This window comes from Passer domesticus, chromosome 3 (genome assembly GCF_036417665.1).
Source record: "Passer domesticus isolate bPasDom1 chromosome 3, bPasDom1.hap1, whole genome shotgun sequence".
NCBI lineage: Eukaryota > Metazoa > Chordata > Aves > Passeriformes > Passeridae > Passer > Passer domesticus.
Window position 1 is genome coordinate 115,150,540 of NC_087476.1, and position 16,064 is coordinate 115,166,603.

Genomic DNA, 16,064 nt, shown 5'->3' on the forward strand with positions numbered 1-16,064 from the left:
AGTAACCTGTGTGGTACCTGAGAATTGTCATGTGGGCTGTTAAAATCATGCAATTAAACATTTGATATTTTTTAAGTTACCTGTAAAGACAGTTTTGAAATTTGAGTCTATGAAAGGGGAAAACAAAATGTGAAGGAGAAGTAGAATTTTACTTTTTCTAATCATAGTAATCTGTAATAATTGATATTTTTATTATGATTTAGTGGAAAGTTAAGGTTTTGTAATTTCATCTTATCCTTAGTTTCCAAAATGCTCAACTTCATGAATTTACACAATCTAGCAATATTAGTGTTGATGAGGAACCCTGTTATAATATCAAAGTTTTAGTCAGCTAAGAGGACAAGGTTGTGATGTCATGTAGCTGACATCACCACTGGAAAGGTAATGTCAGATTTCTTTTGAATGCAGTCTTATTCCTTGTTCTTTCCTGCTGTGTTTTATATGAAAGAAATGCACAACTGGTTCCTTTCATTCATTTTCATTTGGGTTTGGAAAGAAATTGTTACATACCTTTTCTGACAATTCGGGATCTTTTATCACTTCCAGTGCAATAATCATCTTCTTGGGGGTTTGCTTTTGGTGACTGTTATGGCCATCTCTAGTACAGCAACATAAACCTTGCATCTTGGGATCAAATAGGAAGCAGAAAATTTAAGAATATTAGAACTTCAAATAGTCCAAATAAAATAACAACAATTTTAGCCTGAAGAGAAGTTCAAAGATTTGTCTTTGTTTGTAGTTCTTTGTCTGGCAAGAAAGAGGAGCAAAGAATGAAGAAATGGTCAAAGCACTAATGGGATTAGAACACTCTCTGGTATTATTTCTTTCTAGTAAATGCCTGCTAATTGTTCTCTCCAAATAGAGATGGCCCACTCAGAAGTGGGCTGCTAATTCTACAGGCAGGAGGCCCTGTTGGCTGAATGGCAGAGAGGAGCATAGCAGGGAATGAAAGGTGTTGCACTTTGTGCTAAGTGCTTCTTGGAAAAAAGAAGGAATAAATTGGCATCTCATATGTGTAATATTCTGCTTTCATCCAACAATAGCCTATTTAATTAGAAAGGCATTTTTATGTCAGCATGCTCTGTTTTTGTATATGTTAAATGCTATTATAAATAGATTTAGTTGATGTTGTTTCATATTTGGGCTGTAGATAAGGATGACAGTGGGTATAGTTCATATGATACTATCACTAACACTTCTCTTATGGTTAAACTGGAAAATCTGTTCCTTTTAAGTCCAGTAGGATATTGCTTACTCAACTGTCCTGTTGCTTTTCTAGGAAACAATGCCTCCACCATCCCACACTGCATTTTCTGGCCATCATTTACCATTTGTGGGTTTCACATATACAAGCAGCTGGTAAGTTAAGAGTTCAAAAATTGTCTGTAGGCTAGTTACACAGTGTTCTAACTTTGTCTTTGAAATGTACTGAACAGATATCAAAGAATGTGGGTTATTGAGGAAATTACCATAATCTAAAATGCTGTCTGCTCAAAAGAATGAGCTCTCTGCAGGTAAAATTTACATACCTGTAAAGGTCAGCACCTCTGCTCAGGCGAGTTTTGATGAGAAAGGTTGTTATTAGAGAATGTATAAAATTAACTCTCCATTACAAAGTTAAGACTAGACATGTGGACCCTGGTAGAACTTTGTTTGTTAGACATTAAAACCACTTTTATTTCTAGCCCTTTGACATTTATGGAAGTCTGAATAGAAGTTTTGTAAAAATTACTTTATTTGATATCTGCTATTAATGTAGAATTTATTTCACTCATTTCCATTGCTAAATTAAACAGGGAAGTCCCTTGTATGCTCCTCGTTTATGGAAATAAATAAAGTGTTTACAACCATTGAAAAGACAGGCTTGTTTCTGCTGGGAAAGTGACTATGTCCTAGAATGTCCTAGACATCAAAAGGATTATTTGCATAAGCAATAGCATGTGTACATGAGTAGCCACAGCATTTCTGACATGTCCATGCCCTAGTTGTTATGGGATAATTTCATACCATTTTTAGTGATTGTTTTCTTTAAAGCATTTGTGATATTTTATTTTAACTATTCGCAAATGAACTATTACTGTAATTTTATTGTCTATGCTTTTGCTTTTTGCTATCTGGCTAATATAGAGTGTCCATAATGATTGTTAATCAGGAGTTCATCCACTTCTGTGTAACAAAAAATGCATTGAGGGGACCAGGCTTGCTAGGTAAAAATTATTTCAATTTCCAATGAGCACATACAAACAAGGTATTCTCTGGTGTTGTAATAAATGGCATTGTAATTAACAACTTAAACAAACTGTTTATTGGTTGATGTTTTTATAGCAGTGTTTTAAACCAGGCTGTTGTAAAATCCAATACTATTTCTTTTTTCCCCCAGTGTGCTTTCAGACCGCAGCTGTCTAAGACTGACAGCTGGACCACCCTCCATGGATCTTGATGCCAGCATTCAAAGAACTTTGGAGGATAGTTTAGCAACAGAAGCTTATGAGAGGAGAATAAGACGTCTAGAACAGGAAAAGCTTGAACTTAGCAGAAAACTGCAAGGTATAGCCATTAAAAAAATCATTCCATCCCTTTTTAAACTTAGATTAACGTGTAGTTTTGTAAGGCACTGTTTGTACTGTGGAAAAAAAAAATTAGATATATCTCCTGGAATGCTTTCTAGCAGAAAAGAATTATTTTTTATTATTTTGGTTGACAAATTAAATTTCTGTAACTCTTTATGCCTGAAATACACCATGTATGGAACTTCTTAGGCTAACTTGGTTCTCACTGTACCTTGGCCACTATGGCATAAATATTTAGTTCTTAAAACTTCTAAGAACTTAGTTGGTCCAGCTGACAGTTACTGAAAAATTGGCACTTAATAGTTGGAAATTACAGACTGTAGAATGCCCAGTGCAGGATCTTTTGGCATGTCTTAATTTATCAGTAGTATCTCTTTGATCTCCTCAGATGTCAGACATGTTATTCATCCCTTTCTCTTCTATCTTTTTCTAGAGTCCACACAGACAGTGCAGGCTCTGCAGTATTCAACAGTGGATGGCCCAATAACAGCAAGCAAAGATTTAGAAATTAAAAGTTTAAAAGAAGAAATTGAAAAGTTGAAGAAACAGGTAACAGGTATGTTATAAATACTAATGTAAAAGCTGTAACACAAAACTGTATTTTGTCAAGTTTGTTTTTTTTTTTTTCTCTCCAATCATAATGCTGGTTTTCCTTGGCTTTATAAAAGTCTTCCAGTCTATTTTTACTTCTCATTTTACCCCTCACTCTCCCACTGTACCTCAACATTTTCTCCAAATCCGGATTGTGTTTTCCAAGTGGGAAGGAGTAGTGCACGAGTGAGGATACAATGGGCCATGAGGCTGCACTTCCAGCAGCAGAACTGGTCAAAGAAAACTGCCACCAAAATAAGTCCTGCCTGCAGCTGCATGGCCCCTTCTCAGTCTGTGCATTCCCTGCACTCTCTCATTACTTCAATTAAACAAAGAAAATGCTGTTAGATAGAGAGAATTTAATCAACCTATGATCAGATAAATCAGCACAGGGTGGGCAATAGAAGCATATGGGGAAAGGGAGATGAGAGGGAGAAGAACGCCTTTCAGCCCTGCTGTCAGTGAGCTGTCATTCCTTTCAAAATTGAACATTTCTTTTCTTTGCTTCTCAGAGTTCTTGAAGATATTACAAAAACTAAAGTTTTGGCTGTTAAATACCTCAGTACTTTAAGTTGGAAAAGTGGTTTTGAAATCTGTGCAGCTAAAATGATTATTTTTAAATTAATGTTATGCTGCATTTCATCAGGACTCTCACACTAGTCAAAAAGCAAAGACCTGCTTAGCCCAGTATGTGTGTTCAACAGAGACAACTGGAGACGTTTAGGGAAAGATCCATCTTTTCCCAGCCTCACTTTTCCAGATTCTGGGCAATTCATGTTTTAAGAACTTTGAGAGGGAGGGCTTACATTGCACCACTATATTGAATATAGCTATGAGCGAACCAGTTTGCTGTCTGTTTGTCTGTTTTTACCCTGCTTTAAAGACTAGTATTCAGTATTCTTGATTTGATATTCTGAATTAAGTTAAAGGGAGTTTCCTCTCACAGTGATTCATAGGACTCCTGCTACACATATCCATTATGCTGTCTTTACAATAGGATCTTGAGAGCAGAGGCATCTCAAAAAAAAAAGGAAGAAAAGAAGCACAGCACAATTTTTTTTTATTTAGGAAAATTAACAAGAGACTGTTAAGTATCAGGTCTGGAGCCAGGGAAACAGGGAGAAAAACCCAATTAATCTTAAAGGAAAATGTCTGAGTTTTGTGTTAAAAATCAGTCACAAGTAGTGGTAGATACATCTCTATTATATGTCCATATCTTGCCTGGGGCAAGAGAAAAACAAACAGGCAGAAATATTGGAGGAAACTACAAAAACCATTCGTTCTGGTTTGTATTTGTGACAAGACTTCATTCAATTCCTGAAAGTGTCAGGAATGCCAGCAGCGACACCCACAGAAAGAGTGACTTGAACTCAGCTTGCAGACACTTGAGTGGATGTGTTTGGACTCTGCAGCTGCCTTGTGGGGCAGGAAGAGCAACGTGTGAACTGCAGAGTGCAGCACATAGATTACAGCCTGTTAAAATTGTGTAGTCTGAAAAAAGCCTGTTACAGATACACAGTTGGACAGCTGCTCTGGCGTGATGCAGCAGTTTTGTATTGTACCATAGGCTTTATTTTTGGATAGGAACATGGCTTAGCCAGCTCAGGGAGGATCACTCTGGTTTGAGTGATGCCATGTTGGCACTCTATCAGGACAAAGGGTTTTGTGAAATTTTGCTCCAGCCAAATGTTCCTCCTCTTGCTGCTGTAATGAGGATAAAGACAACATGATCAGAAATCCCTTCTCTGCAACAATCCTTAGATCAGGTTTTGAGTCTTTGGGACCACTGAATAATGATGTTTACAAGAAAAGTTTTTGAATGAGACCAGTCATTCACAGAAAAACATCAGAATCAGCTTTAAACTGTATTTTATTCTTTACTATTGAGCTGCAACTTAGTTCACTGCTGAAAGTATCACTCACTTCCCTTGGTAGTGAAAAAAAAAATAGTAAAGGTGTGGAAACATTCCCCAACACATCTGCTATCCCTTTTGAAATTGAAAATAAGTCAAAGTCTGGTGAATGTGATCAATACAGAGAAGTTGTTTCCTAAAGTAATTTTCTGCTTCACACCACATACATATTTGTGTATTTATTCCTAGACAGAATGTGTACTTTTGGAGTTTGATTTGGAAGTGAATAATGGGATCAAATAAAGAGGATGTAGAGCTGCCTAACCCATCCCCAGTCACTGCACAACTTTGCCAGTATATACCTTCTGTCTGACCCAGCCATTTGTTAGAAAAGACTCATTTGTGCCTTAAGCTGTAACTAATACTAGCAAATTCGATAAAATAAAAAGAGAATTTTCTAATTTACTTGATTTTTGTGGAGGTTCTGAGATAGATTTTAGAACTATATTAATGGCAGAATACAAAAACAAAGTACGTGATGGCCATGTCTGAATGCTTCCAAATATAGGGGAGCTAGTTCCAGGTTTTCTGGACAGCATTTAAAAGATCTGATGAATTTTAGAAAGGTTCAGTTCAGGTGCAGAGATTAACTTTTTATGCTTTGAGCTCATCTCTTGAGTTACTAAATTAATGTAATAACATATTACAGTGAGTGTTTGCATATATTACCTAAAATGTTAGTTAGAACTAGGGTGATAAAAAAGGAAAATTACCATTTATGACACGTATGTCACACCTAACTTTTTGTTACATTCTTTAACCTGTTTTACTGCCTTTTCTGAAGCTGTAAGAGTAAACACCTGCTTAAAAAGGTAATAAAGAATGAGCTCAAAATTGTGTCAAATTCAGGAGTGTCACCAGGAGGGCTTAGAAAAATACATTTTTCTTGTCTATCTGGTTTTCCAGGAAATGACAAGCTAACATATGCTTTCAATTTTTGAGGTCAAAGTTATAATTTTTGTTCGCTAAGTTACATAGGAGAAAACTTTGAGGAATCTTTAATATTGCCAAATATGTAAAGGGCAGCAATGCAAGAGGAAAACAGAGCTGTGGAACAAAGTAGTTCATGCACAGAAGAGAGATTTATCTTGGCTCAGCAGAGCCATATATAAACTTTCTTTTCACTGGTGACTTCAGAGTAGACTACATAAGGAAGGCAGTTAATAATTTCTGGCTTTGAGCTGCATCTCTTATTTAAGTGCATTCTTTTAAATTTTTAAACAAGAGTGAGTGAATTTAAACAATAGTGAATATTTTTCTGGCTATAAGAAAATGGTATTAATTTGCTTATAAAATTCTTATGTTTCAAAAATTAACCCTCTTAAAAATGTATGTGTTTTTATATTTGATTTCTCCAAGAGCCAGTCTCTCAGGGTTACATTTATGAAATTGTAGTTAAAGGCTGTTATTAAGAATATAGATGGGTTCCTGTTCTTTGGGTAAATACAAGTGGTCTGAAGACCTGCCCACAACTGAAATAAAAGAAAACATGTCCAGTGATTTCATAGGACTTGGAATTAACTTACCTTATATATCTTGCTTTAAAGTCTTGTTTTTTAAGTAAAGGCTACGAGGCAAAAAAAAAAAAAAAAAAACACAACCCACTCACTAGTTAGAAAATTTCAGTTGCCATATTTTATGAGTTTCGGGTTTTTTTGTAGAATTTGAGGGTATTTATATGGCATTATTTAACTGTGCCATAGAAATATATTGTCACTGTGTAACTGGCTGTTGGTAAGAAACTGGCTGCAATAGTTCTCCCTTATTTATAGTAGTAATAAAGCAGATCACATAAAAACAAGTGGTTTTCACACTTGAAATAAGTAAAATCAGCTGAAGTTAATTTTAAGAGTACTGACAGGAGAACACTTGCCAGCTCTTGAGTGACCCATTATTTTTACTGTTTCTTTTTGGGGGAAATTGGGAAGAGGAGGGTGACTGTTTGTAATTACAGTGTAATAGAAGATGTATTATATATTACATCACAGCACATAAAAGTCAAATGTATAAGTTGTGTTAAAGCATACTTTACAGAATTATGTATAGAGCATGGTCAGTATAATGTGAGAAGACAATTTATTATCATTTTTGTGTTGTATTCCAGCAAGCTGGGACCTTTCATTCTGCTCCCTTAAAAGCAGATAATGGCAGCTGAAACAACCTGCTCCCTTTTCTAAACCAGATTAGAATTGCCTTATTTTGTGATGAAATGGAAACCAGAAAAATATCGAAGGGGCTTCAAGCAGCTAGGCTGTGCTATTGTAGAATTACGATTTTTTCCCTTAGAATATTTAGAGTTCTGCTGCTTTTTCTAGAATCTGGCCAGCTAGAGCAGCAGCTCGAGGAGGCCAGCACTGCAAGGCGGGAATTGGATGATGCCTCCAGACAAATAAAGGCTTTTGAGAAGCAAGTCAGAACGCTGAAGCAAGAGAGAGAAGATCTTAATAAGGTAAAATCATTTTGTCAGCAACTGTTCTAAACCCTCAAGAGTGTTTTATTTTTGTTCATTTTGCTTGTAATAACTTTCAAGTGTAAAACTAATGAGCAGATAACAAGTGTGTAGCATGACCTACTTAGCTTTCTGCTTTTTTTTTGGTTGAAGAAAAGGACATTATTTAACACGTTGTCTGTATGACTGCTGGGTGCTACCTAAGTGATTGCTTCCAGATAGTGAACAACTCCATAATCCAAATTGCATGGTGGCTGCAAAAAAGGTTTTATAGCTTCACATTTAGGTGATAATCATAGGGGTTAGAAGACAGAGTGGAGAAGAGCTATTCCAGACAATTTAATCTGAGGCATGGGTGAGACTTTAACAGTGAAAAAATGTGAAGAGTATGGTATTAAGGCTGTGTCACAGAAGTATTTCCAGAAGGAGATGTGAAAAATTGCCCAAGTATGAGAATTGAAAAGTAATTTGAAATAACTACAGCTAAAGAATGCTGGATTTTATTTCTTCTTCTCTATCTCCCTGATCCCTCATTTTCTTATTTGTAACATACTGTCTTTCATGGCTCTTTTTTGTATTCATTATTAAACCAACCTGTAATCAGGTGTGAAATATATAAAACCTGTTTTTCATTGTGATTATATTGGCACAGTATTTTAGAGTCCACACTAAAGTTGATGTGCCAGCTGTGTTTAACACTGTTTCTTCTGACCCTTAAGGCTCTTAAAATTTTGAAAGGTGCCAATTTGTCCCAGAAAGACCATCTCTCTTCTAAACCAACTCTTAGTGATTAGGACATCTTTTTAAGAACCTTAGAAACATGTTTAGATTTACATGGATGTCAGCAGTACCAAATATTAATTCTTCCAGTCGGTGTTTTTTTATCCTGAAATTTGCCTTTCCTTGCTTTTTTTTTCTCCTCTGGTTTGACTGAACATTATAGAACTGTTTAAACTGTTGTGGTCCCTCATTGGCAGTGTGGTGGCACAATCTAGGGCACAGCAAGCTTTGTGAAGGTATTGTGGTGTGGAGTTATCACTGCACTAACAGTGTTATTTCATGCTGATTCTTTGAAAAGGATAGTTATCATATATTGCTTTTATTCACTGCAGTGTTTTATTGCCTGAAACTTTCTCTTGATATTTGATATTAAGGTACAGTGTATGGAAATAATATTTGCCAGGCCAGTTTTCTAAAGCTTCTTGAGTAAAAATTTTCATAGAGCAGAGTTTCCCATTCAATTTTAGCCATTTAGCACTTGAGATTCTTGTAATTTATTTAAGTAATTATAAAAGACCAATGCTAATGACATTTTTGCATTAAGAAAGCAAGGTATTTTTGTATTGTAATGCAAGTGCTTGAACACCATTTTGTTTACCTGTAATAATGGAGCAGATTTGTACTTGGTTTACATTTATGCAATTTTATTAACTCTAGTAGTGCAAAACATGCCTCTTTTCTTATTTATGGAGGCATGCAATCTGTATTGTATATGCATTCATGAAATCAGAAAGAATATGTGGTTTCTGTTCACTCTGGAGAAGGTGTTCGATGCTCATCCAAAGACAGAATTGGCCTTGTAGCTTTCTAGGTTTATTACTTAATTCTTTTTTTAAACTGTAGGAACTGGCAGAGTCTAGTGACAGATTAAAATCCCAAGCCAAAGAGCTGAAAGATGCACACAGCCAGCGGAAATTGGCAATGCAGGAATTCTCAGAGATGAACGAGCGGCTGACAGACTTGCACTCTCAAAAACAAAAGCTTGCCCGCCAGCTCCGAGATAAGGAGGAAGAAATGGAAGTGGTGATGCAAAAAGTAGAAAGTTTAAGGCAAGAGTTACGCAGAACAGAGAGACTTAAAAAAGAAGTAAGTGGTGAGAAGACTGTTTAGACTCTATGAAATAAGTTATATGTAAGGTTTTCTGAGCATTTTTTTTAATTTGTAAATCTTTAACCTTTTGTCTGTTGTTTCAAACAGTACCAATTTTGTTTTCTAAGACTTTGAAGTGTTCAGTTTGGTGCTGAAGTTTTCTCTCTTGTATTGAAAACCATCAGTAGATTTTGAAAAAAACATGCAGAATCCTATCTATTAAAAACGTATGTACTTTTGTAGCTGGAAGTCCAAGCTGAAGCTGCAGCTGCTGAGGCATCCAAAGACAGGAAATTGCGAGAGAGGAGTGAACAGTACTCTAAACAGTTGGAAAGTGAAGTAGAAGGGCTAAAGGTTAGTCTGTTTTGATATTAACACCTGCAAACTTACTAGTCAACCAGGACTTGGATCTGTTTGATTGCTTTCAGATGTAGGACAAAAGGGTTTTGTCAGTCTGTCACTTCAGTTGGTGCTGAATGTTAACACAGGCATGCATTGCATTATTGCCCAGAAAAATTAACATTTGCCTGATATGCTATTTCTTAACAATAAACCTTGTATTGCCACATTGCTTCCATTAATGCTTTGCTTAATTTCACCTTTTAAAAGCTTTTTTTATTTCAGCATGGGATGGTTGAATATTTGAAGATAAACCTGCAATCTAGGCTGGTTTCTGTAGAGGTGTTCTGTCTGCTGTGTTGTTTCCTCATGTTTTCTGCACAGTGAATGTGAACTGATTGATTCATACAGGAACAGTTTTAGCACATTCTGCCTCTCAGCCAGAGTATGAGGCATTTTTACCCAAGAACAGCATTGAGTGTGAAGACTTTGTTTGTATTGATGAGATTGCTCACATGTGCATGTGATTTTAAAAGAAGAAATTTAAGGCAGCCAAGAATGTTAACTGTTATTTTATTCTGTGCTTTAGCTTTTTATGCAGTGCTCTAGAGAAGTTAGGCTTTCTCAAAAATTGAATAGAAAGTTTTCATTTACTTACATGGATTGCTGTTCATTCACAGCAAAATCCTGTTCCAAATATTTCGTGCGGTAGGGTAATTCTAAACTTTTTGGGCAAAATGTGAGATTAGTCCTAATCTGGTCTTTATTCAAATGAACAACCAAGTCTTTTTTCATTAGAATTCTCTGGGACATTCATCAGCATTAAGTTATGGCACAGAAAATTTCATGGTTTTATGCGAACATTCTTCTATTTGGCCTTCCTCTGCTAAAACAAAATAAGGAAATTCATTCAATATGAGGTTTGGATTAATGAAGTTTCTACTGCTGTGGATTCAGATTGTTATCTGAAAATTAACATGTGTTACTTCTGCTTCCATGAATCTTCCCCATCAGCAAAGAGTTTGTATGACAGTTTAAGAGGCGAGAAGAATATATGGGAGATCTGTTGAGAATAAATGATATACTGATTTATAACAGTAGGGCAAGTTTACCAGAAGTGGAAAAGGGAATTTTAGCTTTCTTGGTGATATTTTACAATTCAGTAAGCACACTTTGGATCACAAGTGTTTGTTGTGATGCTGCACTGTCCATGCAGTAAAAGCTTTGCATGGCTCCTTAGTTAAATTCAGGAAGCTCTCCTACACAAAAGTATTTAAAGAAAGAAATGTTTCTCCAAATGAGGAGAATAGAAGAGACCATAAATGATGGAAGGTGAAGTGTAAACAGGATGTTGAAAGCTAAATAAAGAGAATTTAGGAAGCATTTTGCAGAGGCTGCTCCGTTTGATTGAGGAGAGTTCTTTAAATCCAAAGCAGAAAACCTCAGGAAACTCATGAGGCTGCTTGGGGATGGAAAAGTCAATCTCTGAGCTAATAGAGCTGTGGCATAAAATGCTCCACAAGTCCTCAGTGTGTCAGACTTCACTGCTGAAGGAGGGGAGATTGCCACCCAGTGTGTTCTTTGCAGCAGGATGGCAGATGAGCTGGATTTGTCTGGGATGATTGCAGGGAGCAGGAGAGCTGGCAGGTGAAGTCACCTGAGGGACTTCTGAGGGAACTTCAATGAGAAGAGAGCTGCTGGCCAAGATGTGAACCCCCTTATTACAGGCAGCCCACTGTGCCACTGAAACTCGTTCAGATAATCTGGGAAGTGCAGGGGGCTGGGTGCAGCTTCCTCAGGAAAGGAGCAGAGGCTGTGGTAAAGTTCATGGATGAAGCAGAGCCTGTTGGGAAGATGGCAATGTGCCTTCTGTCTGTCCTTCTGTGCAGCACTGACCTGCTGGGGCTCTGCAAACTTGTCAGTGAAGTGTGTGGACAGAGGGGATCCTGTGGATGTCATGTATTCAGATTTTCAGTAAAATCAGACTCAGTGTTAGTCAGCAGTGTGCCCTGTTAGCTGAGAGGGGTGCATTAAACAGCAGCTGTCAGTGTGCCAGGAGGTGCATTATGTCTCAGTTGCACCATTTGTCCATTTGAAATGGGCATGTATGAAAACATCTATTTGGAATATGTGCTTACATCAATTAAAAATGTATTCTGTTTACTCTATCTCTCTTGTTCTCTAAGCTGTTGTCCAATACCATTGGGCTTTCTCTTCTACTGCACCATCTCTTTTACGACTGCAATAGTATCTTTTCATTGTGGTAAAAAATGTGCAATTCCACTAAAACATTTTATGTACCTGACAGAGGGTGTTGCAAAGCCTCAACTTTTTCTGTGCTCCATTACTCATTATGTGTGAACAATTTAAGATATTGGGCAGTAGCAAACAAGTTCCACAGTGCCTGTGCATGGAAGAAAATTCCTATGCTGCTTTTTTTTTTTTTTTAAATCTGTCTTTCTCCAAAGCATCTCCTGTTAGGATGGTATTTTCCTTCTCCAGTTTAGTGTTCTGCATCCTAAGGGCAGGGTTTTACTCTCAGATAAAACCAGATGGTTGTTTTGATGAGTTAGAGAAAACAGTGCAGTAGCAGCACATCTCTTCCTCGTACATGTAGGGGGTTTTGCAGGTTTTTTTGCTGACACAAACAGCAAGGCCCAGCTTTCTCACAGAATTTGTCATGGCACAAATTCAGCTCATCAGAATGTTCTACAATGACATTTAGCTCTTAAAGCCTGTTCATACATCAGGAAAAGAAAATTACCTAAAGCCATGCCAAATTAAGGGTGGGTGAGAAGTTTTTAACATCTCATGGTAAGAATGAAGGTATAATTAACAAAATACCTTCAATCCTCTGGAAGGTGTGACAAAATCACGATAAAAAGTAGTTTTTTAAGTTACTTGCACTTCCTCAAAACAGTGTTTTCATGAATTTGCTTTCCTTAGAACACCTTTCATGGCACATTTTAAAAACGAGAAGAAATTCCAGACCAAATAGTCCATATGTTGACATTAAAAAGTCATTTCCATACTTGGATTTCAGTGCATGTCATGCCCCTATCTCATTTTGAACCTGATCTTGCTCTTCCTCTGTTATGGCAGGACATTGAGTTTAGTGAGGGTAGCATTTGGTGCAAATGTTTGTATCCTGAAGCAGTGTGTAAAGACTATTAAAATGCCAGAAGACCTCACTAAGAGAACTATGAAACTGCAAAAAGTGAAGTAATTACTCTTATTGCTTAAAGCTTGTTTATCCTATTAATCCACTATGATAGAACTGGCCAGTTTAAGTAAAATAGGGTTTTCCCCCCTGACTGATACAATCCATATAGTATTTCTGTAGCTAGACTTGAGCCTTCAGTTAAGCCTCTGTTTGTCTTAGTATAGCTTTTCCAGAAATTATTTGTACTTCAGAATATATTATTGTCCTAGTCCTTTTTTTATATTTCTGAAAGTCACTTCAACTTGCTGCTGTCAGCTGTGTGAGTGGAAGCATCAAAGTCTTTAATTCTGTGGTCACTTTCTGACTGCATTTAAGGGCAGTCAGAATATGACCAGAGGCATTTAATGATCTAATTTTCAGTGGTTTGAAAACTTTTACTGCACTAAAATAACAAAATAATAGTGTAATTCCAGTTTATGCTCTTAACAAATTTTGAAAAAAAATTGAAATAGAGCTGTTTAACTCAAGGCTTTAATGGGGTATTTCTAAAAAAAGGCTTTGGAATATTGAGTTATTAAGTATCATTTTCAGCATTCTTGACTGTTAATTTGGGGCTGTTTATTTTAGCAAAAACAGGTTGGTCGCTCACCTGGGGTAAGCAGTATCGAACACCAGCAAGAGATCACTAAATTAAAGGCAGACCTGGAAAAGAAGAGTGTTTTCTATGAAGAGGAGCTATCTAAACGTGAAATGATGCATGCTAATGAAATAAAAAGTCTGAAGAAAGAACTGCGGGATGCAGAGAGCCAGCAGCTTGCCCTCAAGAAGGAGATCATGGTTTTGAAAGACAAGTTAGAGAAAACCAGAAGAGAAAAGTGAGTATTGTATGAAATTTACCTTTTCTTAACCCTTTGAAGTTTCCTGTATTGTTCCAAACACACTGTCACTTCCTTAAGTGTAGTGCAGATTGTTGCATTTTGGCTGAGCTGATATGAGGGTAAAAACCAGTCACCTTTAAAAGCAGAACAGAACAAAAAACTCCACATCTTTGTACTGAAACAGTTAATTTTGTACCAGAATTGTTTTAGTGGCTGACCATTCCAAGGTATGTAACTTGAGTTACAGACTTGCAGCTCGGGGTAAGTTGACCCCTGAAGCTTATGTTGCACTTTAAAACAGTTTTTCAACATTTTTCTTTTATTTGGTATTTTCATCTTTTGATGCAAAACTTATGTGTTAGAGATCAAGTATTGTTTACATTTCTGCCAGCACAGGAACAGTCACTTCATGTGAGCTGAGGCTAATCCATGCTGGGTTCCATCCAGTGTTAACATCAGTCAGCAGACTACTGTGGGCGTAAGCTGCTTTATCTCTCCTGACATGCTAATTTGTCAGACCAGCTTTTTTCTCTCCCACATGGTGGAGCTTATAACTGGCCTTGAGATTGTTCCTTGAGGCATTCATCAATAAAAGCAAGTTTTTCTGTTGGATGGTGTAGTAGTGGGAATAAGTTATAAATTGAACATGCTCATGTTCATTCATAAAAAATTCAGAATGCTTCATAGACACTAATATAGATGAGTCTTTTTGCTGCTGTAGCAAGATGGTAGATGAGTGAATCCACAGAGGAGTCCCTGCTGAGAGCTTAGCCAAACTATAGCAAGACCTTTAAATATAAGTATAAATTAAATACAATTTTTTTCCAAAAAGTTTATGCAAATGGAGATGGAAACACTGTACCTCTGGTAAATTGTATTCAGCAGGGAACATAGATCATAGAGTTTAGAATGCAGTGCATGAACTGTTTCTTCCTAGCATGCAGCTATTCAAAAGGCTGGACCTACTAACAGCACAGGAGTTTGCTGCTTTGATCTGGGTGGAGAGGCAAACCTGCCTCAGCAGCATGTTTTCATTGTGACACGACTTAATGGCCATGCTGACCAATGAGTTACAAATGCACAAAAGGCTGTTCTGTCTTGTAACATATAAAGGTGATGGTATGGCACTGTTTTAAGTCCAGCAGTGTTTCAGAAGGAGGAGTATTAAATAAAGAATCATGAATACTGCTTCCTGCAGGTTAAACTGTTTTTGAGGATCATACCTCCAAGCAGTGGCCAAATAAAAAACTCCTTCTTTCCCAATTCTAATGTTGCACAGCTGGCGGCATTCTAACTAACATCCATTCTAGCTAGTCCATAAACTCTCCTTCAGTCTGGTCTCTATAAATAAAAAAAGAACTGGGTACAAATCTACAGTGGGTGCTGTCACAACCATGTGTTTCTGTATGTGGTTTAAGTGTTTGTGTAAGAGAAGGTTTTGAAGTGTGAGCAGAAATGTGTCACCTAACCTGTATCCAGCACTTGGCTCCTTGTGGCAAGGGCTGCAGCACCATGTTCAGTCAGGTGTCCAAGCACATGATCAGTGCTTGGGGAAGGCCTGATCTTACCTGGATTTTGTTAAACAAATCTGCAAAATCTCATGCAAGCATTAGGACTCCACAGAAAGGCATAAATCCACTGTTCAAGTTATGCTGTGGTTTGACTTCTGCATTTTAGAAGGGAAGCTTAAGCATTAGGAATGCAGGAATTGCTGTTGCTACTCAATATTTGGTAGTTTTCCTTAAAAGAACATAGATTTTTTGTTTCTGCTTATCCATATTGGTAATAGCTTTTGTAGTCTGGTATGAAAAGCTTTTTGTGAGTCTTCCAGTAGAGAAGTGTTGAATGTAAGCACTGAAAAGGAAGCACCTGGAGGCTTTGTGCTGAAATAATGGAATTACTTCAACAATAGGCTTGGGGTGGGTGTGGAGTTGAAGTGTGCTTACACAGTTTGGCAAAAATATTTTAGTAGTCTAAAAATAATCTTCAGTGCATATTAAAAAAGATCTTGGTAAGAGGATGTGGTTGTATTACTGTGTAAGATGAGTGAATTACATAGGTTATTCTAAGCAAGGATCAGTGAGAGGTTTGGCAAAATCTGTATGTCAGTTTTTTGTGTAACTTGCATGTTGGTGGTTTCTGTTTTGCATTTTTAATAGCTATTTTTCTTTGTTTCCTTCAGTTTTAAGCTTTCTAACTTTTGCTATTTCCAAAGCACAAGCCTTCAAGGGAGATTACCTTCCTGTACAAAATGATTGCATTTTGCTGAAGTCTCATGAACTGCATGCTATT

At 36.9% G+C, this 16,064-nt stretch overlaps 1 protein-coding gene across 9 annotated transcripts in view; it reads left to right on the plus strand.

The window, feature by feature from the left end:
- CDC42BPA (CDC42 binding protein kinase alpha) overlaps positions 1-16,064 on the plus strand; it is a 181,685-nt gene that overhangs the window by 107,066 nt on the left and 58,555 nt on the right. For 8 of the 9 annotated variants that reach the window (XM_064415340.1, XM_064415332.1, XM_064415331.1 and 5 more), the window contains exons 10-16: positions 1,280-1,359; positions 2,381-2,547; positions 3,004-3,126; positions 7,390-7,523; positions 9,147-9,389; positions 9,636-9,746; positions 13,522-13,769. In XM_064415340.1, the coding sequence (XP_064271410.1) occupies positions 1,280-1,359; positions 2,381-2,547; positions 3,004-3,126; positions 7,390-7,523; positions 9,147-9,389; positions 9,636-9,746; positions 13,522-13,769 (1,106 nt within the window). The remainder of the gene's footprint in view (positions 1-1,279; positions 1,360-2,380; positions 2,548-3,003; positions 3,127-7,389; positions 7,524-9,146; positions 9,390-9,635; positions 9,747-13,521; positions 13,770-16,064) is intronic. The other variant, XM_064415337.1, reaches the window with a different exon arrangement.